At 39.1% G+C, this 23,627-nt stretch overlaps 1 protein-coding gene across 1 annotated transcript; it reads left to right on the forward strand.

Moving 5' to 3' along the window:
• The first annotated feature begins 9,109 nt into the window (after positions 1-9,109).
• LOC139961609 (3-beta-hydroxysteroid-Delta(8),Delta(7)-isomerase-like) lies at positions 9,110-21,073 on the forward strand. Its single transcript, XM_071960929.1, has 4 exons — positions 9,110-9,742; positions 15,189-15,225; positions 16,594-16,736; positions 17,848-21,073. The coding sequence occupies exons 1-4, from the start codon at positions 9,448-9,450 to the stop codon at positions 18,084-18,086; spliced, it is 714 nt and encodes a 237-aa protein (XP_071817030.1). The 5' UTR covers positions 9,110-9,447; the 3' UTR covers positions 18,087-21,073.
• The last annotated feature ends 2,554 nt before the right edge of the window (positions 21,074-23,627 follow it).

The following is a 23,627-nucleotide window of genomic DNA, read 5'->3' on the forward strand; positions in this document are numbered from 1 at the left end:
GCCCCGTTCAAGAAACCCAATGGCAAAGCGTGTGCAACGAAGTCGGCATGCCCTGTTCAAAATGGATGTGGTTGAGCGTTTAATTGGGATTCCGGCCGGTACAGTGCTCTTGCAGGGATTGTTAGACGAATGTATATGAATTTCAGAAAACTAAGTAGATGTACTGACAGATTGCCGGATCTCTACCAGTGTAATGTTGTATATACTGGGGCCGCCATCTTGCCTCTATGTATCGGAGCTGACTCTATATCTCGACATATCATTGACCTAATAGTTTCATAGCGGTGCATAGTATACTAGTGTGCGAAAGCGCCCCCCCCCCCCACCAATGAGATGTTCCCTAAGCCTCTGAGTACACTGAAAGTTGTACTACTATACGAAACAAATTGCTCAGCACACGCGGAAATTTCAGCCCACACCGCCACGCTTCTTTATAACCGATAAAAATGATAAAAATGCAATATACCCTACCACCCTCGGCTTCCTCCAACACCCCCCTTTCTATTTGAAGGGGTAAGGGGGGTAGCAGTTATGGACTCAGAAATGGTGACAAGATTCGTTTATACTGCTGATACCCCAGTTTAATCAGACATAAACGTGAAAACTAAAAATAGAAGAGAAGTAATAAAAGTACATTAACCCGGCACATAGTGCATATTCACATTATTGATATATCATTAGTGCTCATGGGATCAGCAAAGGAATGGAATAATTACTTTACTGCAAGTTCTTCCCTAGAGTGTACATCTCAAACTGTCGTACCACTAATTAATCAATCACAGACTAGAAACAATTACAATTAAAGCGATAACGTCATTAAGATCTAATAATAGCTCCTTGTGGTTATAGACTACATGAACATTTAACATAATATGTACTATCACAACTAGCTGACCGAGTCAGAATTAAGGTACGGATTTACAGGAAGAAATCTTTAAACACATCTTGATATCATAACAGTTAATTGCGTCACTTTAACCAGTACAATATATTCTTAAAAAAAGATAGGCACAAATTGGCTACCAAGCTAACCTTGGTTGCCTTTCTGAGCTTCTCTGCTAAATTAAGTTAAGATATGCCACTGCTTGTAGTTGACATGCATGTAACAACAGATTAACGTTCGTTACTTCATGTGATTAACATACTGTGAATAATATCTGAATGCCTAATTTATTGCATAGCAACACGTTCAACACTTAAACAATTTAAATGAGTCAATAGTTTTCTCTGAATGTCATGGCAAAACCATCCAAGCTTCATCTTATATAGTAAACAGTTGACATTACAGTTAATAACCATGCAGTGTGAATGAAATGATTTTCCAACGCTCACAAATAACGTGCACGTGTAAACAACAGTGTGATAACAAGGCCTAACTTACGCCGAATGATCGATAACATGTGCACATAATAATCTTTCCAATTACTCATTAAATAACGTGCACGGTTCACCTTAACATACAGTGTCACTTAATTCTTGTAACTCACCGTTATTAACATTTGCAACCAGCTTTCAATCAATAAACGATTAATCACAGAAATTTCATCACAAAAAATCACATGACCTTCGGGGCACTGACGGTTGTCAGATTCTCGCGATTGAGGGCGCGATACGGCTCTGATAAAAAGATAAAAGGTCAATACAACATTTACAGGGGAGGGAGGGAGCTTATCGTCCTGTTAAAGGGTGTGAAGACTCGCGCAAAAAGAAACGTCTAATGCCGGTAATTTGACCTAGTTTCGAATGAGGTGTAACAGAAGTGTTATAGACACCACCATCGATCCCAGAAGATACACACAAAGCTTGCTACCGTCGGTAATTAGACACTAGTGTGCATGCAGTCAGTACATACAGCTGCGGCCAATACCCACAGCACAGCATACAAACGATACAGCGATGGACATCTCGTGTCCAGCTAAAGATAACAATTAAGGTATCACGTTTCATTGCTGTCGGCATTTGTAGCGACACGAAGAAAACGTCACTTGCAAGCAACAGAAAGTTAACTTTTTCAGAAGGCCGCACGCGGTTTGGGGCGAGTCTTCAATGCCTTTAATGTGACACCATTTTGATTTGGTACATATCCACCCCACCCTTCTAATCCATATCTGGTCAATTTAAAGTGATTCTGTGCGTTTCGGAAAAGGAAATAAATAAAACCAGGGGCGGATCCAGGGGGGGGGCCGACCCGGCCCCGGCCCCCCCTTTTTGGAAATCAGTTGCGTTTTTTTTAAGTGGGAGTACTTCAAATTCCTAATAGGCATAACGTGGTGTAAGAAAAGCCTAATATATATCCATCTGCTCTTCCCTGAAACGCGATCGTTTTTATTCCAAATTTGAAACTAAGGCAATTATCAGGCATACGCGACATCACGTATTAATTAGATACGGCTCAGTACTGTAGTGCTGACTATTACTGTCAGGGAAAATCAATGCACAGTTAGCAAGTATATCATAATTATCTGAATGAAAGGGGGTGTAGGCAGTTTTACACTATCTAACGCAACGTAGTCGCCAAGAACCTGAAGTATTTTTAAGGGAGGGCCCGAGGAACATGAACTTATAGCATGCTCCTCGTGGTGAAACATAATTGCACCTATTAGGTGAATTGAGTGTACTGTTAATAGTAGGAGAGACTAGTGTAGGTTGTTATGACCAACTAGACCGGTTTCTGCTCTCAAACTTTATAGGAGGAGCTTCGTCAGTGGTAGCCTTTGAATATTTTATATTCGGCCTGGGCGTCTCGTTCTCAAAATGCATCTATTTTCTGTGCACGAGTTTTTATGGACTCATAGTGCAGCTATAAGAGCATCTAAAAGAGCTTCGTGTGAACCTTGAGAGTCAGCTGATTCTTCGTTAGTATGAAACCTTGAGGTAACAAGTAAATCTTTGAGATTTTGGGCCCTTTTGTAGGCTAGAATCGGTTCTTTTGGAAACAGTTTGGATAATTCCGCGTGCAGGGGCGTAGCGAGCGGGGGGGGGGGTGTGGGGGTGTCACACCCCCAATAATTTGGTCGCTGTCGGCAAATTTTGGGTCTGTCGGCAAAAGGAGGAAAGGTGAAGAGAGCGGAAGGGGAAGAAAGAAGGAAAGCTGAATAGAGAAAAGGAGAACGGGAGCTTCTTTATCGGTTATTTCGATTTTCCAGTTCTTCATCTGATAAACTCATTCACCAATCCAATCGCCCGACGCCTGCAAGTTAAAAACCTCTCGGCAAATAACTGATAATGTCACGGCCGTCAGTATAGCTACTGTAGCCAGGCTCAGCTAGACGAGTGCCAGAATCGCCGGCAACTCAGTGAAAGAAATGGAATTAAAGGCTTCCGTATAGGCCGCAGCCCATGAGTCGTGCTATCGTGTGACAACGTGTTGTTATTATCCTCTGTTCAGAATGACGTCATCGCAGATGTCATTCGTTCTCCGTGGAAAACTTAAGGACACGGCTCACGAATTGTACACAATTTTTAACGTTTCTCGCTTGTATATCAATGAATGTTGTTATTTCTCATTACCGGAAAGTTTTCTGAACATTTTCATCACGAAGTTTCACTATTTCAACGATCGGTGAAAGAGAAAACACGTTCGATAATTGGTCCCAATTAATTCTTCTTCTGCCGACTGCCATAAAAATAATATCGAAATGGAAATTCTACGGTGCCAAATTTGACTTTAAATATGCACCAGATTGCATCTAAGGACGTTTCAAAACTAAAAATTTTCCAAAGGGGAGGGGGACACCCCCTCCCTTTAGACCCCTCCCCCATTTCAGTCACCACTTCCAGACCCGTCGGCAAATCAAATCCTCCACACCCCCCCCCCCCCCCCACCCAACAAAAAAACCTTCGCTACGCCCCTGTCCGCGTGTTGCGAGATTAAGTGCCAATGTTTCAAAAGTACATTTTTCAAATGCGTGGTTTTGATATGGGGTGTATAGGTAGCTTGAACACCATTGGTGGTTCCTTTTGTTCAGGTTTGGTAGTGAGGTATTGCCCACGGTTTTCAAATTTTATGCCTTTCGTGGCTGAGGCAATTTCCTCTTTCTTATAGTTACGGAGTAACAGTTTCTCTGTGAACGCATTCTTTTTCTGTAAGAAATCAGTCTCATTGTTACATAGACGTGCGTATCGTACGACTTCCCCTTTAATGAAACCTTTAAAAGTGGCAAGTGGGTGTGCAGAGGCTGTCGAGGTATTGGAAGGTTTCCGTGGGTTTGGTGTAGACTTTGGTGTCTAATAACCCATTGGTTTCAAACCTTGGACCTTTGAAGATTTTCAAATCTAGGTATGTTACCTCGGTGTGTAACTTCTACCGTAAACTTTAAGAAGCGGTGAATTTCATTCAACCTGTTTACTAGTTGTTCAAGTTCCTGAGGTGAACCGTCGTAAAGCAATAGAATTTCATCTCTATAGCGGAGCCATTTTAAGATTTTATTATCTGTCGGTAAAATCTGGTTTTCCAGTCTATGCATGACGATATCACAGATTTCCGGAGAGGCTTGGCTACCCATGACGCAACCGATATTTTGTAGATAGAATTGGTTATTGAACTCGAAACAGTTTCTTGTTAAAAATAAGTTCAATTAGTTTGCGCATGGATATGGAAGATATTTTATTTATTCCATATTCGCTTTTTTCCGCCTTTTCATAGACTTCCTGACATATATCTAATGCCTCCTCTTGGGGAGTATTGGTATACATGGCGACGACATCGAGTGTAGCAAGTACTACTGCTTTTGGTAACGGGGTGGCTTCCACAATTTTCAGAATGTGATTTGTGTCTTTCACATAGGTGCTTTGTTTTAATACAATAGGAAGCAAGAAATAGTCCACAAATTCCGATATTTTATTCGGTCGGTGATCCGTTTCCGCTTATTATCGGGCCCTCCCTTAAAAATACTTCAGGTTCTTGGCGACTACGTTACGTTAGATAGTGTAAAACCGCCTACACCCCCCTTTCATTAATAAGTATATCATAATTATCTCATTGAATATATCTTGTTTTATGTTTATTCTTGGGGTGAATCTGGTGTCATAATTTTCGCGCAAAAGAAAAAACGAATCGACACAATAATAGTGTATCCATTGTACATGCACTGTTGAGCGTTGCTAAATATCTGTCTATCGAGAAAAAATATGTGCACAAAAAAGCGTGTCTGCAACGTTTCTGGTTTTTCTAGTTTTTGGCGAAATGTTTCACCATTTTGCATCTAAGCACTCACAATTAACCAAAAATTTCCAAGGGGGAGGGGGACAACCCCTCCCCCTAGACCCCTCACCCAGGATGCAGATCACTAAGGTGCTACCATCGGGATGTCGGCCCCCCTTTCTCAAAATCCTGGATCCGCCCCTGAAAACTGTTCATTTTCAAAAAAGGGAACTTCGTTTAAGTTGCTTATCTGACGAACCATGAAAAATGTAAGGTTTCACCAAGCTCACTTTGCCATAAACGTTTCATTAATTAAGAAATTAAGGATCCAAAGCATCAAAAATGTTATCCGCCGAAAACAGATTTCATTCATGTATTCTGTTACGCCGTACCTAGTGATTTAAACAAGCCAATAACAGAACGCATGGTAATGCATATTCAGTACCATCGAAACTTTTTTTCCTTCAAAAATACTGTCAAAATTTGACCATTTTAAGCCTTTTCCATAAGCTTGAATACCTATCACTGTCATTTTCAGTCATTAAATGACATATTTCATCCATGAACATCACCGGTGGTACATTGAAACATAGAGAAGTAAATAACATCAACAAATCTTATGTGCGTTTTGATCGCAAGGAAAGTGATAGTCACAGCTCTAACATTATCAGGAGGCATGCTAAGGAACAGAGTTTCAGGGATAAGCTGAAGAGTGTCTTTACCAATGCTAGAAGTATTCGTAAGAAATTGCTGAATTTACTGTTCTTCTTGAGGATCTGAAGCCTGATGTGTTTGGTATCACGGAATCTTGGTTAAGAGAGGACATTGGTAGTGCTGAGGGTTCTTACCCAGGGTATGTATCGTCAGGACAGGAGGATACCCACAGTGGTGTGGGTGGGGGAGTGTACGGATGATATTTTAAGTGTTTAGAAGTCTCAAGGTTCTTTTGTCAGTTGCGTCTGTGTGAGTTGTCCACATACAACTCCAAGAGGTCCAGTAGTGCTATTACTATTGGTATTGTGTATCCTTCTCCTTACAGCAGTGAAGATAACGATGGCTTGCTGTTTGAATTAATTAAAAGGCTGCTAAAGGTGATGTTGTTATAATGGGCGACTTTAAATTTCCTGACATTAATTGGATAGATGGTTCCATTGGCAGGAAGGGTAATAACTTTCTAGATGTTGTGCAAGATGGCTTTACATCAACATGTTACTTTCCCTACTAGGGGAATAGCATCCTGGATCTTGTCTTGAGTTCTGATCCAAGTCATGTTGTTGATTTGACGGGTCTAGGAAAACTAGGAACTAGCGATCATGATATACTAGCTTTTGATGTTGTTTGCTAGGTCGTAAATTCTCTAAGCAGGGAAAGGGTCTCTGATTTTTCGAGATCAGATACAGAGGCAATTGAAACTTTACTAAAGGGCCGGTACAGATTGGATTAATTTGTTAAGAATGTTACGTGACCGTTCTCATACTAAATGTGGAGAACAGATCACGTGGCATAAAAAAAGGAGAACACAAGGATGGAAGTAAGTTTAGAGCATTGAATAAGCTATTTACATGGCAGAACAAAGAATAAATATGAACATAATACATAACTATAGTTTCTTAATTCAATTAACGTCTTTCTGGACCTGGGAGAGCCAAAGCAAGGGCGTAGGAACCGGGGGGGCTGGGGGGGCGCCAGCCCCCCCAGTGAAAAATGTGGAGGGGCGGAAGTATCATTCCGCCCCCCCGCTCCGCAAGTCAGAAAACCCCTTTTTCATTTCCAAATGAGAAAAAAATCTCATTTGGAGCACCAAATTGCATCTAAGGCCAGGTGAAAATACAAAATTAGATTACAGAATGGAGTGGGTGTTGAAGTGTGCTATATTGCACCAAATTGCATCTGAGGCCACCTGGAAATGCAAAAAATTCCAAAGGGGAGGGGGACACCCCCTCCCCTTAGACCCCTCCCCCAGGCCGGCCATCAGTCTTCAGCCCCCCCCCCCCACTCAAAAGTACCTTCCTACGCCACTGAGCCGAAGGGAGAGTTTCTGCTTATTTCTTGAGTTACCTTAGTGCTAGGCGGATAGTGTCCAGGTTTGCTTTAGAAGTAGTTCGGCTGGATGTAGAGAAAGTTCAGGTAGAGCGACGAGAATCCATTAGAGAGTAGTAGGTCGGAGTTCCGACAAAAGTATAGAGTTAAATATATACTGTGTTTAAAATGGGCACAGTAATCAAAGCCAAGGAACCATCAGAGGTGTGGCGACAACCTCTGAACGGAACGAACGGAGAAAACGGAGAGAACGCTCAATCGGGCGTCTGCGGCTTTTATACCCGAAGTGTAAAGGAATGTTCTAGTATGCTATGAATATTCACGAAGTCTGTGAAACACTTTGTTGGCGAGTTCCAGCTATGTAGAATGCGTGAGCGCATCTGGGATCGTAACAATTGGAAGACTCGGAGACTTGAATGGTAACTTATGTTACGTAATAGGGTAGATGAATAAGTGGGTTACATAACAAGAAATATGACTGCTTGTCAGTCTTGGATCTGTTTAGCTGATAAGTTAAAGGTAATTATGGAAAATCATGTTCCGTGGATGGAACCGTCGCCGTAAAAGCAGCATGCCTTCTTGGATGACTAAGGAAGTAACATGTGCAATTAGGCAAAAACGTAGAATGTGGAAGTTGGTTAGGAGGACTAATTCTGAATTACTTTTGGTCATGGAGTCTATTGTTAATTAGAAAGTCTATTATCAGTCACTTCAGTAGTCAGTCTTTGATCAGAGATTCTTAACATGGCTTTTGTCAAAAAAGGTCTTGTCTCACTAATATTCTTGAGTTTATGGAAAATGTAACAAGCTCACTAAATATGCAGAAGTCTGTAGATGTTGTGTTCCAGGATTTCCAAAAGGTCTTTGATAAAGTTCCTCACAAGCGTCTTTTACTTAGGCTGAAGAGCAAGGGCGTAGGAACCGGGGGGCTGGGGGGGGGCGCCAGCCCCCCAGTGAAAAATGCGGAGGGGCGGAAGTATCATTCCGCCCCCCCCCCCGGTTCGCAAGTCAGAAAACCCCTTTTTCATTTCCAAATGAGAAAAAAATCTCATTTGGAGCACCAAATTGCATCTAAGGCCAGGTGAAAATACAAAATTAGGTTTACAAAATGGAGTGGGTGTTGAAGTGTGCTATATTGCACCAAATTGCATTTGAGGCCACCTGGAAATGCAAAAAATACCAAAGGGGAGGGGGACACCCCCTCCCCTTAGACCCCTCCCCCAGGCTGGCCATCAGTCTTCAGCCCCCCACTCAAAAGTACCTTCCTACGCCACTGCTGAAGAGTATGGGTGTCAATAGAGATTTACTGTCTTGGATCGAGAATTGGCTTGGCAATAGGAAACAGAGGGTGGTAAGGCTGTGCTTCTTCTTGGCAGGACGTAACAAGTGGGATTCCACAAAGGTCTGTTTAGGGTCCCTTTTTGTTTGTTGCCAATGTATATGACATTGACGGAGATATTTTGTGTACAGCCAAGAAGTTTGCTGATGACGCCAAATTGTATTATGAGGTCTTTTCCAACAGCGATTCTGAGAAGTTTCAAATGGATTTGGATAAGGTTTTTTCCTGGTCTCAGGGATGGCAAATGCTTTTTAATATTGATAAATGCAAGGTGATGCATATTGGTAGTAGTACTTTAAAAGTATACCTACACTCGGTCAGGAGTTGCAGGAGGTCTTTGTTTGAAAGAGACCTAGGTATCTACATTGACTCTTCTCTGCAAACTTCTAAACGTTGTCTCCAAGCTGCTAAAAGAGGTAATAGGGGTTTAGGTATGATCGAGAGGAACTTCAGTTTTCTGAAAGAGGACAGTCGTAGAACTTGTACGCTTTAGAAGCAGTTGGTTAGGCCTCATCTGGAGTATGCTGTGCAGAAGGTCCAGAGGAGGGCTACTAGGATGATTAGTTCCTTAAAGGGTGATCCTTATCATAGGTGGTTACAGCATCTCACCACTGAATACTGCAGTCGAATGAGAAGTAAATTGCGCATGTATACAAACGTCAAGGTCAACTGTGACTTACATCTCTAATTTAGGTTGCAGACTAGATAATGCTGACTGAAGTTATATGTTGCATGGTGCTATATACACAACAGTCAAGTGCTGAGCCGGTTCTGCGACCTTTGCTTTGTTCTCCTGTTTGTTTAGTTATTTTACTTATACAAGGATTACATATCGTTCGTAGCATAATCACAAACAATCATTCAACATCAAGTCTAATGCCATAAACGGATTTGACGTGGCCTACGCTAGGCTTCAATTGTCAAAATGGACCAGTTCACTCACCCATTCACACCTTCAACCGCCGATATACCTGGCTACAGACCTAACGAGCTTCCATTAACGGTGATATTCGCTTGTTATTTGGTACCACTGATTAGCTTATGTCTCCTAGTATTAATATTCCTGACACACGATCAATATGGAAAGAAGTTCAATGCGGGCGAAAGGATGTTCCTAGTGTGGTTTACAGTATGTGGGTTTACCCACATAACTGTAGAGATTCCATTTACCCTGGGACAGTCCTCAATGGCGTGGAGGACAGACATATGGTCAGAAGCATGTAAGTACTATTAGCGATAACTGCTGTATGTATGTTACTTGTTTTGTGACAACTGAGATTAGTTAGAACTTAGAAGTATGCAGATTGAGAGGTAGAGCAGGTAAGGTGCAGCTATGGAAAATATCTGGTGCAGAGCTCAGTGGTGGGTGAGCGAGAATTGGGAGTGGGGGAGGGGTGTAGTAATGAAGAAGCACAGGCACACTACATTCACATGTCCATCCAATGTATGGATAATGCAACATGTTACTGTACCGGTTTAGGAATTGCAGTTGGGCTCACTGGCACAGAAAGACCAAGTAAGCCTAGATGAATGCCAGGTACAGAAAGTGGGCTGTATAACTCCTAGAAGCAGTAAGAATGAGCTGTATATTTCCACGGGAACAGTAAGCTGTATTGCTCCAGGGTTGTAATAAGAGTGAGCTGTATAGCTCGTATAGCTTACAGCTACAGTAAAAGGTTCAGAGAGAGAGCTTCATATAGCTGGGTACAGTCAGAGTGAGCATCTCTACAGTAAGAGTGTGTTACATATCACCCAGGTGTACAGAGAGAGCTAGAGATGTATAGCTCATTGACACATTATGCAGAGTAAGCTCTGTTGCTCCCAAGTACAGAAAGAATGAGCCGTATGACTCCTGGGCACAGTGAGAATGAGCTGCGTACAGTAGTTCCAAAGTACAGTAAGAGAAAGCACACAGCCGCTAGGCCCAGAAAGAGAACTTCATCTAGCCTCATCACCATATGGGTACAGTAAAAGTGAGCTGTACATGCAATGTTATCTCCCATATATACTTAGAGTGATCTGTCTATCGGCCAGGTACAGAAATAGTGAGCTATTTGGCTACTGGGCACTGTGAGAATGAGCTGCGTACAGTATAGTTCCTAAGTACAGTAAGAGAAAACACACAGAACTTCATATATATCCTCATCACCATGGGTACAGTAAAAGTGAGCTGTACATGCAATGTTATCTCCCAGATATACTAAGAGTGATCTGTCTAATGTATCTGTCAGGTACAGAAAGAGTAAGCTATACAGTACTAACTATCAGGTTCAGTATTAAAGTGTGGGAGCTGCAGTATAAATCTGGGTTACAGTATGAGTGAGCTGTATTCCTCCCCCACCCCCAGGTATGGTATGAGAGCTGCCCCCAGGTACAGAATGAGAGCTGCATCCCCCCTGCCCTTCCTCAGGTACAGAATGAGTTGTATATACTGTAGCTGTTGAGCACTGAGTAAGTTAGAGCTGTCGCAGGTACAGTACAATTGGCTGTATAGGTCATGTACAAAAAGAAAGCAAAACAGTTCAGTTTAGGGATCCATGACATCTACAAATCCCGCAGTGTCTACTTGATATTTTTGGTTCTTCTTGAGACATCCATTCTAGTGAGTACAGTACAAGAATTTCTTTTCTGTGTAGGTTAAAGTTAATTTGGGGTCAATAAATATTGAAGTCTGGAAACCTCAATAACTCCAAGGTTGGATGAGCTTTGTGCAATTATCTGTGCAGTAGATCCAACTAGTACTCAAGTACACCTTATTGTTTATAATGTGAATATTAAGGTCACTTGAGGTCAAGAAAGTACAATGTCATGATTGTGTAATAATTTACTACACAATAATATCAAAAACGAATTGTTTACTGTACATCGTTAAGACTGAATACATAAAGTATGTATTTAAGGGTCATCAGCATTCGCCGCAAATTTTAGCATGCAAAGAATCACTAGAAATATCAAAGTACCTTCCTGGAGGAAGTAATTCATTAACTTTTTTCAGAGAAAATATTCAGAACTTCAAGTGTTGAAATACAAATTAAAGTCTCAGTGTAGTTAACTACTGTATGTAAGAGTAACTGAAAATGCGTATTGAAATTTGATCAAGGGTGACCATTATCTGAACTTCTAGCATATTTTGGGCAAAACTGATGACCTTCAAGTATTGGCTGGTAAGTTCAATTTTATGCACATCACATACACAGTGGCATTTGGAAGTGAGGAGTGAGGGGCCGGGAGGAGGCACAGCAAAGTGAGAGCATAAGGGGGCGAGACAGATCGCATACAGTATAGAAACTGGTGCCGGACGCGCTAGGGTGAGCCATACGTGGGAAGTCATGTCAATGTGCAGTGCAGGAACCCACCATGGGGCCCTGTGGGATTTTGTATAGGTACCCCTTAGGTAGAACTGGTTTGAGATTGTTGTTGGTATTGGTCAAACAAATTTGATGTCATGATCACAGCTTAAAGTCTGAAAACATTTTTCATACAATATCTCAAGAAGCAGAAGCTACAGGAAGTTCAAACTTAGTGTGTAGCTTGCTGTTGGTGAATAGACGATCTAAAGTGTTTTTCATGAATGGCAAAGGTCATGTGAGGTCAACAGAAGGAAAAAGGGTTGCAAATCTTTTAAACATGATATCTCAAGGAAGGTTGCCTAAATGCAGATGCAGTACTTATACTTGGCATGAATGGATTTCATGTAATTAGTTTAGCGAACCCTTTTGATTGTGGTGGAGATCAAAGGTCATTTGGGATCAGCGATGGGCGAAATGTGAATATATCAAAAGTCCTATATCTCCAGAACAAGAACATGAAAGGAGCCCACATATGCATGATAGCCTTGTGTGTGTGTTGCGAGGGTTTTCCACTAATGACTGTTATGTGAACATTCGAAAGAGTAGTACCTTTGTAATGATCAAGTTATCTGGAACTCTTTTCTGATGTTTTGGTATTTGACTTCAGGACACATTTTCCTCAGTTGCCTATCAATCAGGTAGTTCCATATATAGTATTAACCTATATTAGGCAAGGAATTCAGTAATTCACTAAGCCTAAGTGCTTTCTGGTTTAAAATTTTCATTGGGGGGGGGGGGTGGGACAGGGAGCCCCAAGCATTTGGGGGGAACTTTTTCTCCTATTCCCCTCCCCTGGGCGACACCACTGCACATACAGATGCGGCATGCCCACACAAGCAATGAAGTTTACGAGGGTCATTTATAACCATTGAGTACAAGAACAGTATTGACATTGGTAGAGGTCAAATGAGGTCAATACAGTAGGTGTCAAAGACTGAAAACTTTATAAAACTGATAACTCTAAAATTAAAGCTTCAGTTAACCTGTGATCAATGCTATGGGTTTTTTGTGGTGAACATAGAATTTGGTCAAGTTCTTTTCAGTTAAGCTTTGTGAATGGGCTCTATAGGTCTTCACCATAACATACAGTCATCCAGGAAATGAAATCTGCTTCTAAGAGGTGATAGTCTTTCTTTAAACATGTTCGGGGGGGGGGGGGGGGGGGGGGGGGGCGTAATCAGTTTTCACCATCTGAGCTTCAAGGTATCAACAGGTCATTTCAAATGGCTGAAAACTAAGGCCAATTTCTCTGTGATTATGCTAGATGACTTTGCTTTGGTACAAAGATTTGAAAATATTTCACAGTGTGTAGACAATTTCTTAACTCTCATTCAATAACAATTATTAAAGGGATGGTTCAATGGTGACAGAGCTAATTTGCTATCTCAAAATTGGTATTTAAAGGGTGTGAAGACTCCCGGACAAAGAAACGTCTTATGCCGGTAATCTGACCTAGTTTCAAATGAGGTGTAACAGAAGGGTTAGACACCACCATCGATCCCAGAAAATACACACATAGCTTGCTACCGTCGGTAATTAGACACTAGTGTACAGTCAGTACATACAGCTATACGGTCAATACCCACAACACAGTGAACATAGCAGCGATGGACATCTCAGGTCTAGATAAAATATAACAAGGTATCACGTTTCATTACTGTCTGCATTTTGTAGCGACAAGAAGAAAACTTCACTTACAAGCAACGGAAAGTTAACTTTTTTCAGAGCATGGCACGCGGTTTGAGGCGAGTCTTCAATGCCTTTTAATAAGAAAATGTCCTTTGGTTCATATATCTACATGTGCCTATATTTCACATAGGAAGACAGTTCTTTCTGGATCTTGAAACATTTGGGAATATAAATTTTGCACTGTAACATCCTTACTAGTGGATTACATGGTTAATGCCCACAAGGGAGTGCTACAAATAACAGCTGAAAATCTCTGATCTTTTTAGTTCTCTCTTAATTTTATGACCAATTTAAGCTCACTTGCTCTACATTAGTCAGATAGTTATTAGAAAATTGTATGGCAAGAAATCACAAGGCCAACTGGCTTTGTGGTTTTGCCTGTCAAACTCAAGCTAATTTAAGAACAGCAGAATTTACACTAAGAAGTTTGGATTACATCATGTGTAACGTTGATTATTAAAGTCTAGTAAAGAAAAATTGGATTGTCACCAAGAGCAGTAAAATCCGTTTTGATCTCCATTAATCTACTTTGGTCTACTTCTCTCGATAACAATAAACCATTTCTCTGTCCCTCGGCCATCTGTTCACTTTATTATTACCATATAGTTTCAATTTCTAATAATTACAGCATAAATTTTCGAAATCATGCTGGTACAGTAGCGATGACTAGTTAACACAGAAACAAATATTAATTTCAAACGGTTATTAAGTACAGTTAGATTTTTAAGGATCTTAATCCTGTGCATATGGCAGAACGCGTTCAAGCTGAGATATTGTGATTTATCTGGTGAACAGGGCTGTACAGTACATATGGTTCTGCATTCATCCGGTTTTAGAGCTCATAATAAAAGGTGTCTTTCAATTGACAACAATAATATATAACTAAGAATAGAGCCTAGAGGCAAGCAATACCATATAAGGTCACCACACCAGATGTGGTAGTCTCAATGGGCCAGTCCCCTCACAGTGGAATTGACTGTATGATGACTTTGCAAGATTATATGCAAGGATTCATACCTTATATGCTTCCCCCAACTGAATAATTTACTAACAGTCTGCTCTCTAAATTCATCACAGTTCTCCGTATATATACCTTCAATTTCCTCGATGAATGTCTCGATTTTTAGCAATGAGAGGTCAAAGTTTTGGTCACTTCTACCGAGATTTTGTTTTGATCCTTTATACGATGATGGTTTATTCAATGATGACACTTGCGTATGATAAAATTTTATAATACATTTGTTCACAAATGTATTTATTATGACATTTATTTATTCATTTATTCAATATACATTATTCATCATGACATGTATAATGAAAATTGAGTCATTATAAAAATACTGGTCTACAATTTGCATAAATAGGTAATGACATTTTCAGTCATTCTTTGTACATGTGTTTCTGCATATTGACATACTGTATCTTTGTGCATATATATTAACATTACATGTTTATTATTATTGACATGCATGTTAAGTCATTCTTCGTAAATATTTTTTCTTCAGACATGTTTATTCATATTGACATGTTCTGTTATTTTGAAATACAGTAAATCCATATAATGTAATTCAAGATAATTTCAACATTTTCCTCAATCAATATGTTTTCCCTACTTTTTGGCTTACAGGGAAAGAGTACAGCAAGGCTGATAGTAGATATATTTTGTAAGTATTCACAATATATGTTTTGTTAAATTTTTGCTAAGTATATGGAGCAGCATGACAGCCAAAGTAAATGGGGTGTTGCATAGTCACAACATCTTTGATACATACTTTGATACATACAATTCTGTTTTCACAGATTTTGTTGTTAACGAATAGATGCTTTAAACCTGTTTCAACAAGGTTATTTATAAAGAAGTGTTATGTTTATTTTGATAACTTCCACAGTACTGTAAGATGTAGTTTTGTGATTGTAGTTTGGTAGACAACCTCTTGAAGCATAAATGAAATTATCACTGGCCACATATTTTGATATATTACTGGCTGGCATTTAAAGTTACATATTTTAATATAACTGGTTTGCATTTAAAGTCACATATATTAACTTATAACTGGCTGGCATTTAAAGTCACGTATATTGATATATAACTGGCTGGCATTTAAAGTCAGCCCTGAAGATAATAATAATAATGAAATAGTACTTATATAGCACGCTCATGTTGTATAGAGTCATATTTGGGTTGTGTCCCTCAAACAATTTGAGTCAAAAGTCCAGTGATATATATACTAGTTTTCATGGCCAGTCAATTCAGTTAAAACAATACATTAAGTCAAATCACGGAAGTCAAGCAAAAGAAAAACTTCCAGATTAACTCTAGTCAGTAATTTAATTATGTCAGTAATTAGTCACCCAGAGTCACAGTTTCAGAGTAATAATAGATTGGCTTTAAATACTCATACCATACTTTGGATTTGTCTGTCACACTCTTCATGGAGTGCCAGAATCCCAAGTAAGTTTATAGCCCAGTAACCGGCTTTCGAGGTCATTATTTTAACGGGCAATTTTGTATACATTGCTGGTATTAATTTAGGAGTAACTTAGCTTTATTACACACTTAAGGTTTAACACAGGTCTTGTCATTTACTCCTTACCAATAGTATCGCCGCCGCTCCATCCGAGTAAATTTTATGCTTAATTGGCATCCGTACCTTCAGTGTGTTACACTTGTTTTGGAATGCTAGTATAATTATTAATTTTATATTGGTTTTTGATTACATAATATATGAATACGTACTGAAAGTTGAGCAAACTGCTTGCTCGAGTCAGGACATTTTGATAACTCTGGCAACCCAACAATTCTACTACTCGAGTCCAAGTCAAGTTACAGACGTTTTGTTACTGTACCATAAACACACTGGTCTTACATCATGTCATTTCATGCATGTCTTACGATAGTCCTGAAGTGTGTTACCAAATGTATTGCAGGTCAGTTTAATAATGGAATATATGGATGTGATAGGGAGTCACATTCTTTTCACATTCATTTTCTTTTAGTTTCATTAATTATTCTTATCATATTTCCAATCTAGAGCTCATCCTGGAACAGTAGCGATAGAAATCATTACGTCATGGATATTAGGGCCCACATGCCTTCTGTTGCTATGGTTACACTATAAACGGTACAGCACTCGATATGTGCTAGAACTCATTGTGGCTACATCACATTTGTATGGTAGGTAGTATACAGTACACTTTAACTATTTGTAACATGTTTGTGAATAAGCTCAGCAATGATGACTCATCAAGGAGTGTATTTCATTCTTTTCGAGAATTAAACCCTGGCAAAGTAGTTACTTTGAGAAAGAACCAAAGTTGCCTAAGTGAAATTCCTCCATAGAGTCACCAGTTTTGGTTCCTTGCTGGAAGCAATAAAAACCTATGCAGGCAGATTGATGTATGTGTCTGTGTGTATGTGTGTTTGTGCATCTGTGTGACTTGCTTGGGTGCGTGATAACTTACGGATATTTGTCATACTTACTATGTAGATATATTGTAGTGAGAAGGCGTGCCCTATCAATTTTGGCTCAGACCTTATGAATATTAATGAGGTTATGGGTCTCAAACATAAAAATCTTTACATTGCAATAACTCTGCAACTCGTCAATGTTAATGTCAGTTAGTGGTTTGATTTATAATAATTTGTGAATGTGTAGAGACAGATGGAAGTGAAGAAGTTGACTGCTCATTTCTAAAATTCATGACAATGTGTTTCCCATTTGACTAAAATATAAAGAATGTTATATATAATGGTGCAATAATATGTTTCTTTCTTATTATTCGCTTAAAAATTGACTGTGATTTTTAAAGAATCACAGTCTTACTGATAATTCGTAGTGGATAATTTATAGTTACTTCGCTCCTCGCTTACCTGTCTCATGACAACCTTAGCACTCTCATTATACCATGTCTAGTATGCCCTGGTAACCTTTTAACACTGTCTTAATGCGTTGTCTTATAATTACCAAGACGTGTACGTTATTTTCAGCTTTCAGTCCGTACATTCTTTTATACTAGACCGAACGCCCTTGTGTTACTATTGTCTTTCGTTACCAACGTAATTTACTTCACTCCTCTCTTACCTGTCTCCTCACAACCTTAGCACCCTCGTTACCGTACCAACAGTAGAATGTCCTGGTAACCTTTTAACTATGACAGGCCCCCTTCTGGTCAATACCCTCCCTTCTCATTCCACCATCCAAAGTGCCTGTATTGCATGTTTTTCGAGTGGACCAAACACCCTTTTGTTTGTACTATTGTCTTTCTACTATTGTCTTTCGTTACAGGTACCACCGTTTACTATCTGGATGAGCATCTCTCGGGCTATGAACACACACCCGTGGGCCACAGGAGATATTTCTGGCTCTATTTTGTGGCTTTTAATTCCCCATGGCTCGTCTTCCCTGTCCTCCTGGTTTATAAAAATTACCTTTTACTGTCGCATTGCCAGGCAGTTTACGACGTCATGATCGTGAAACGAGACCAACTAAAGGCAGAGAAGAGGAAAAAGAATAAGAATCAATGATGGATCCATTAACTTATAGTATTTCATAGTTAGAGTTCTCTATACGGTTTATTTGCCAACAAAAGGTGCATTTTACAATGGATATTCAACAAAGAACATATTACATTGGATATTGAAAAGAAAATGGAAGCCAAAATTTGAACACACAAATTTTAGACGATTGGAAATTTGTAAAAGGCACAAATCGATATAAGCGTAGGAGGCGAGTTTTGTTTGCGTATGTACTATATGCCTGAAAATCATCGAAAGGTCTCTTGCATCCTCAACATGTGACAAGATTTCCAGGTTTCTTACCATCATTTGGCTAACTCTGGCATAATTGTAATGGTAGAAGGGGAGGGGAATGGGGAGGGGGGTTCATGTTCCCCTATCATTCTACCTCCTATGCCTGTGAGTACAAGTAATGTTTTTTATGTAAATGGAAAATTGCACATTATTTATTTGGCGTGTTGGTCGATCTTTTTGGTTTGCTAATGTCCTCAATTTTCAAATTCAATAGCAGTATGTATGAAACGTTTATATGCTTGTCATACATAGCTTCCAGATATGCTAGAATGTTAAATAATGGTCAGGTAGGTGCATACTTCAACAAACATTTTCTGCCACTCGTAAGGAGTTCACCCTCTATGACAAAGTTTAACACTCTGTAATGTTCGATTGACTCATTTGGATGGCCAGAACATTTAGCCAAGGATTTTTTCTCAACGTTGCAGCAAAATTTGAGTATGTTAAATACTCTTACTGTAATTTTGGAAGGGTTTAAAGAGCTAGATGGAGAAAAATGATGCTTTAACTCTTCCATTGCCATATATGTCCTCACTCCTAGAGTGATTTAGATTATATTAAACAAAATTCTGAGTACATCGTAGTTTTCATCCAGCTTTCAACGTGATCGATAGATGAAATAGGTCATATTTCAACCACAAATTCATTCCACATATGACCGGAAGATATGCACTTTCGTGTCCTGGTTAATATTTGTTTTGTTTATTGAACATGATGATTGTGTCTTCAGTTATGCATGGCTGCCTTGTTATGAATAAGTAAATAAGCTTGGTCTTGTCATCAATAGTTTGAATATTGCAACAGGTAAATTATGTTTGATATTGCTTGATTCCACTCTTAACACCAGTCTCTGTTTACATTGAGACTGTAACTGATTCATGTTAATGTTTGATGTTAATAATGATGTAATGAAGTGAATATCACACGTTTCTCAAAAAGTGAATAGAATACTACACATGATCAGGTTAAAGTTTGGTGTGCCATATATTAAATGCCTGGAAAGGAATTCAGTGAAATGTTTTTCGGTTCTTTGTTGGAAGCAAAGGAACATATGTAGTCAGGTTGGCGTGTTCGTGCATGCGTCTGTGACATTTCAGCGATTATTCAACATTGGAGTGATGGATATTTGTCAGTCTTGTTATGTAGATGTATTATAGTGAGGAGGTGTGCCCTATCATTTTTGGCACTGACCATGTGCATATTAATCAGGTTATGGGGTCAAATGTTAAAATCTTAACATCTCTGCAACTGAAGTCGGATTGTCGGTTGGTTAATTAGCTGGGCCCCCCCAAAACTCCAGGCCCACTTTTGGGCTGGGTGTCTCAAATGTTAATTCCACCTTACATGCATTGTGGGACACATTCTTTGGGGCCTGAATTTGTGGGGCCCAATATTTTTGGGACCATTTGGGCCCACATTTTGGGAGCATCCATTTTTGTGGGAAAATATATTTTTGAGCCACTTTGTTTGTGCCAAATCATTTTTGGGACCATTTAGGGGCCAATTTTATTGGGTCCAATTTTGGGGAAGGGCCAAAATTCTCCACAACCTTAAATTAGAGTATCCAAACATGGAATACAGTTGGTTAATATCTGGTACATATTGGCATAAATATTATGACATTGGGTGATGACATACAACAATTTAATATTCCAAGGAACCATAGTGCCCATTGGGCTCTTGTTTATTTTTCTTCTTGTTAGATATGGCCTAGTGTTATTGTATTATGCATGTATGTCATAACATTGTGTAATTTCAGGCTTTGTTTCTCACTGTCTAGTACTTAGAGTAGCCGAATCATGTCCTGTGTTGTTACTTCCACATTGTGTCATACTGTAAGCCAGGAGCACTGAGTTGGGACCATTTAGGGGTCAATTTTATTGGGTCCAATTTTTGGGGAAGGGCCGAAATTCTCCACAACCTTAAATCAGATTGTGTCCAAACATGGAATACAGTTGGTTAATATCTGGTACATGTTGGCATAAATATTATGATATTGGTTGATGACATACAACACTTTAATATTCCAAGGAACCATAGTGCCCATTGGGCTCTTGTTTTTCGTTCATGTTAGATATAGCCAAGTGTTATGGTATCATGCATGATTGTCATAACATTGTGTAATGTCAGGCTTTGTTTCCCACTGTCTTCACAACTGATTCACAACTGGCACTGATTTATTCTAGAGTAGTATTCAAATTGTGCCTTATAAGTTGTATTTAGATGTTTTATTATCATTTAATTTGATCATTTCTGTATTGAGAATTTCTTGACTTTCATTCAATTTTTCATTATTTTTTTGGGGACTTTTTTTTTATCGTTTTATTCATTTTTATTTCCGGACAATATTTTGAGTGGTATTCAATTCTTCCTTTAATATACGAAGCCTCTGTCTTAATTTCATTGCAGCCTGCTGAAAATTTATGGGACGAATTGGAAATATAGACATTCATTCATATTTTACTTTTATGGTATTATGGTTTACATTGTATTTTAACATTGAGCAATCGGTGGGTAAGAATCGACAGAAAAATGTGTATACGTATGAAGTTTTATCATTCCTGTAAACAGAACCGGGTTTATGCTAATTAAGTATCTATCTAATAGTGTATATTACTTAAGAAAGATACATTCCATGTAAAAATTAAGAAAAGAATTTTTTCTGAATTGAAGTTATAAAACGTTTAAACAGATAACGAAAAGTTGCATTTGTCTGTTGTGCTTCTTTTAAGCGAGTGAGATATTCAGACTGTTGTTTATGATGGTATCAAATACAAGTTTCAATCTATTAACAACGTCCTCCCTCTTGCTATAATTATATGGCACCCCTCCCCAGCACTTGCTATAGGCCCTGCCCCTGCCCTCTAGTTTGCTACGCTTATGCCCTAAATTTCTCTTGTCATAATGCACCAGCGTACATGCCATGAGCAGTAAGTATTACATAGGCTATTCGCTATATATGGTACATACCGAGTACCATACAACGTATCTGAAAAGCTGTTTTGTATAGGCATTGTAGATTAATATATTTATTAACCAGCGAAGACAAATCGAAACCTAACTTAAACCACATTTTACCGATCTATGGAGGACTACTTGTATATAGTACTGAGACTACTAGACCGATATGAATTGAGAGTAGCTAAATTCTTGATAAAACCGTAAAATTTGCTCATTTTCAAATCTATTTTGTTTTTACAATCTGACATATTTCTTTCGTGTGCCCATGCCACCGGGCACATCCTTTCTCCTAGACTCATGCGCCCTGCCCTTGTAGCACGGGTGGCGTATATTAATAGGTTGTAGATAACCGTAAATTAGATGGTTCTTTTCTGGTAGGACTAGAAGTTGTTTGACTGGAACTATCGCGCAAACACTTCCAACTTAAACAAATAGGTCAGTATGGTATATATTACTGACCTTTGGTCTAAGTTGCTCATCGTTGACATTTAGATTTTATCATTTTTATATCCACTCAATATGTTTAAATATATATAATTAGGTCAGAAATCACTGACAACTAGGCCTACCAAGTGTTAACATAGATTATCGCTATGAGTTAACTGTGTAGACCAGGAGGTTGGTTTTCCTTTCAATAACTGAACACCACATACATCACGGTAAGCTTTATTTCCACTTTCAAGCATATTCGAATTAGCCTAAGTTTAAGAAATAAAAATCGTATATTTAATTTCATATAATTACCAATCGACTCCCACAATATTAGTCGTATAGTAGTATAGAAGTACGACACTATATATAGGCCTCCACGCATGAAACATGATATATGTCCCATGGTCCCGTTCTTTGGTACACCTCTAAGAATCATCGTAAGATTCATTCGGATTTACCCATTCATGAAAATCACAGCGAACCATCTTGACCATGAAGTCATTAACGAACGTCGTGGTCAATCGGTCACATCCCTTGTGCCAAGATCCGGGCTGCCTAACAGGTTAGTTTGTTATATCACGGTATCGTAGCAGGACTCCGCGCTGCAGACCTGCACGTACAGAGGTCGGGCCCCGAGTAGCTGACTAATACCGAAATCTGCAATGAAGTCACGTTTTGGCGGTGAAAAACAAGTAGCATTGGCTTTTCTAGCATAGGCTTTGTATTGGCTTCCACCAACTTAAGACCCTTCATGTTAAGGCACTGATGAACAGTTGCGTAACCAGAACGTCTTCCACAGAGTAACGAGGAATATTGTATAACACTTTACATGGTAACGGTTGCACCATAGGGGCCGATCGTGTACACCGTTCAGCCGTACAAAAGGACGACGGAGATGGGATTCGAACCCACGTATGCAGACCACAATGGTTTGGCAGCCCATCACCTTAACCACAGATGTAAAGTAGTATAGGTGACCGCATGTATTTTGCCGCATTACTATATTAAGTCATACCACTTAATATTGGAAACTATTATCACCCACTTACCCTTCCCCCCACCCTCCTTACCCATGCATCCGAAAGAATCTAACATGATGCCAGTAAAATACGACAGTGATCAGGAAGTACAAACATTTCAAGCATCTGCTTCTTGTTGCTAAATTGATATAGAGATATTTTGCAAGAGATTTAAAGATAAGTTATAATCTTTACATTTTGGAAACTGTGCAAGAAGTAAACTCTCGTGTCACTACATATAGCTACAGAAGGGTCCAAACTAGTCTCCTATGGCAACCTACATCACAACGTGACAAACATCTTTAGGTTTTTTAGGGTTTTTATTACTTACCTGCTCTGAGTCTATATTCATCCACGATAGACGGCGATGAAAACAACGAAATGATCATGTTTCTACATACGACATATTGCGTTGTTATTGCTCGTGGCAACACTTTGACATGAAACAATAACTAATGTGTCGTTAAACAGATGTTCACATTTGACATTTAATGACAATATAATCCTTATATGTTATCATTTCACTCCTCATTAATATTTTCCGGTATTTTCATGTCTTTGCACATTCCAAAACTGACTATATATATATATATATATATGTATATATATATATATATATATATATATATATATATATATATATATATATATATATATATATATGAAATCCGGGCAGTTCTCGAAAGATTTGAATCCACTACGAAAACGCATGAGTAAACACTTTGGATGGTAGAATGAGAAGGAAGGGCATTGACCGGATAGGTCCGGGTGCACAGTGTTAAAGATTACCAGGGCATACTAGACACGGTAGAATGAGGTGCTAATGTTGTAAGGAGACAGTTAA

Source organism: Apostichopus japonicus, chromosome 20 (genome assembly GCF_037975245.1).
Source record: "Apostichopus japonicus isolate 1M-3 chromosome 20, ASM3797524v1, whole genome shotgun sequence".
NCBI classification, from domain to species: Eukaryota; Metazoa; Echinodermata; class Holothuroidea; order Aspidochirotida; family Stichopodidae; genus Apostichopus; species Apostichopus japonicus.

Excerpts from the sequence above, each read along its gene's own strand:
- LOC139961609 (XM_071960929.1), top strand. The coding sequence starts at position 9,448 with ATGGACCAGTTCACTCACCCATTCACACCTTCAACCGCCGATATACCT. Across the intron at positions 9,743-15,188 it reads AGACATATGGTCAGAAGCAT|GGAAAGAGTACAGCAAGGCT; the intron begins GTAAGTACTATT and ends TTTGGCTTACAG. Across the intron at positions 15,226-16,593 it reads GCTGATAGTAGATATATTTT|AGCTCATCCTGGAACAGTAG; the intron begins GTAAGTATTCAC and ends TTTCCAATCTAG.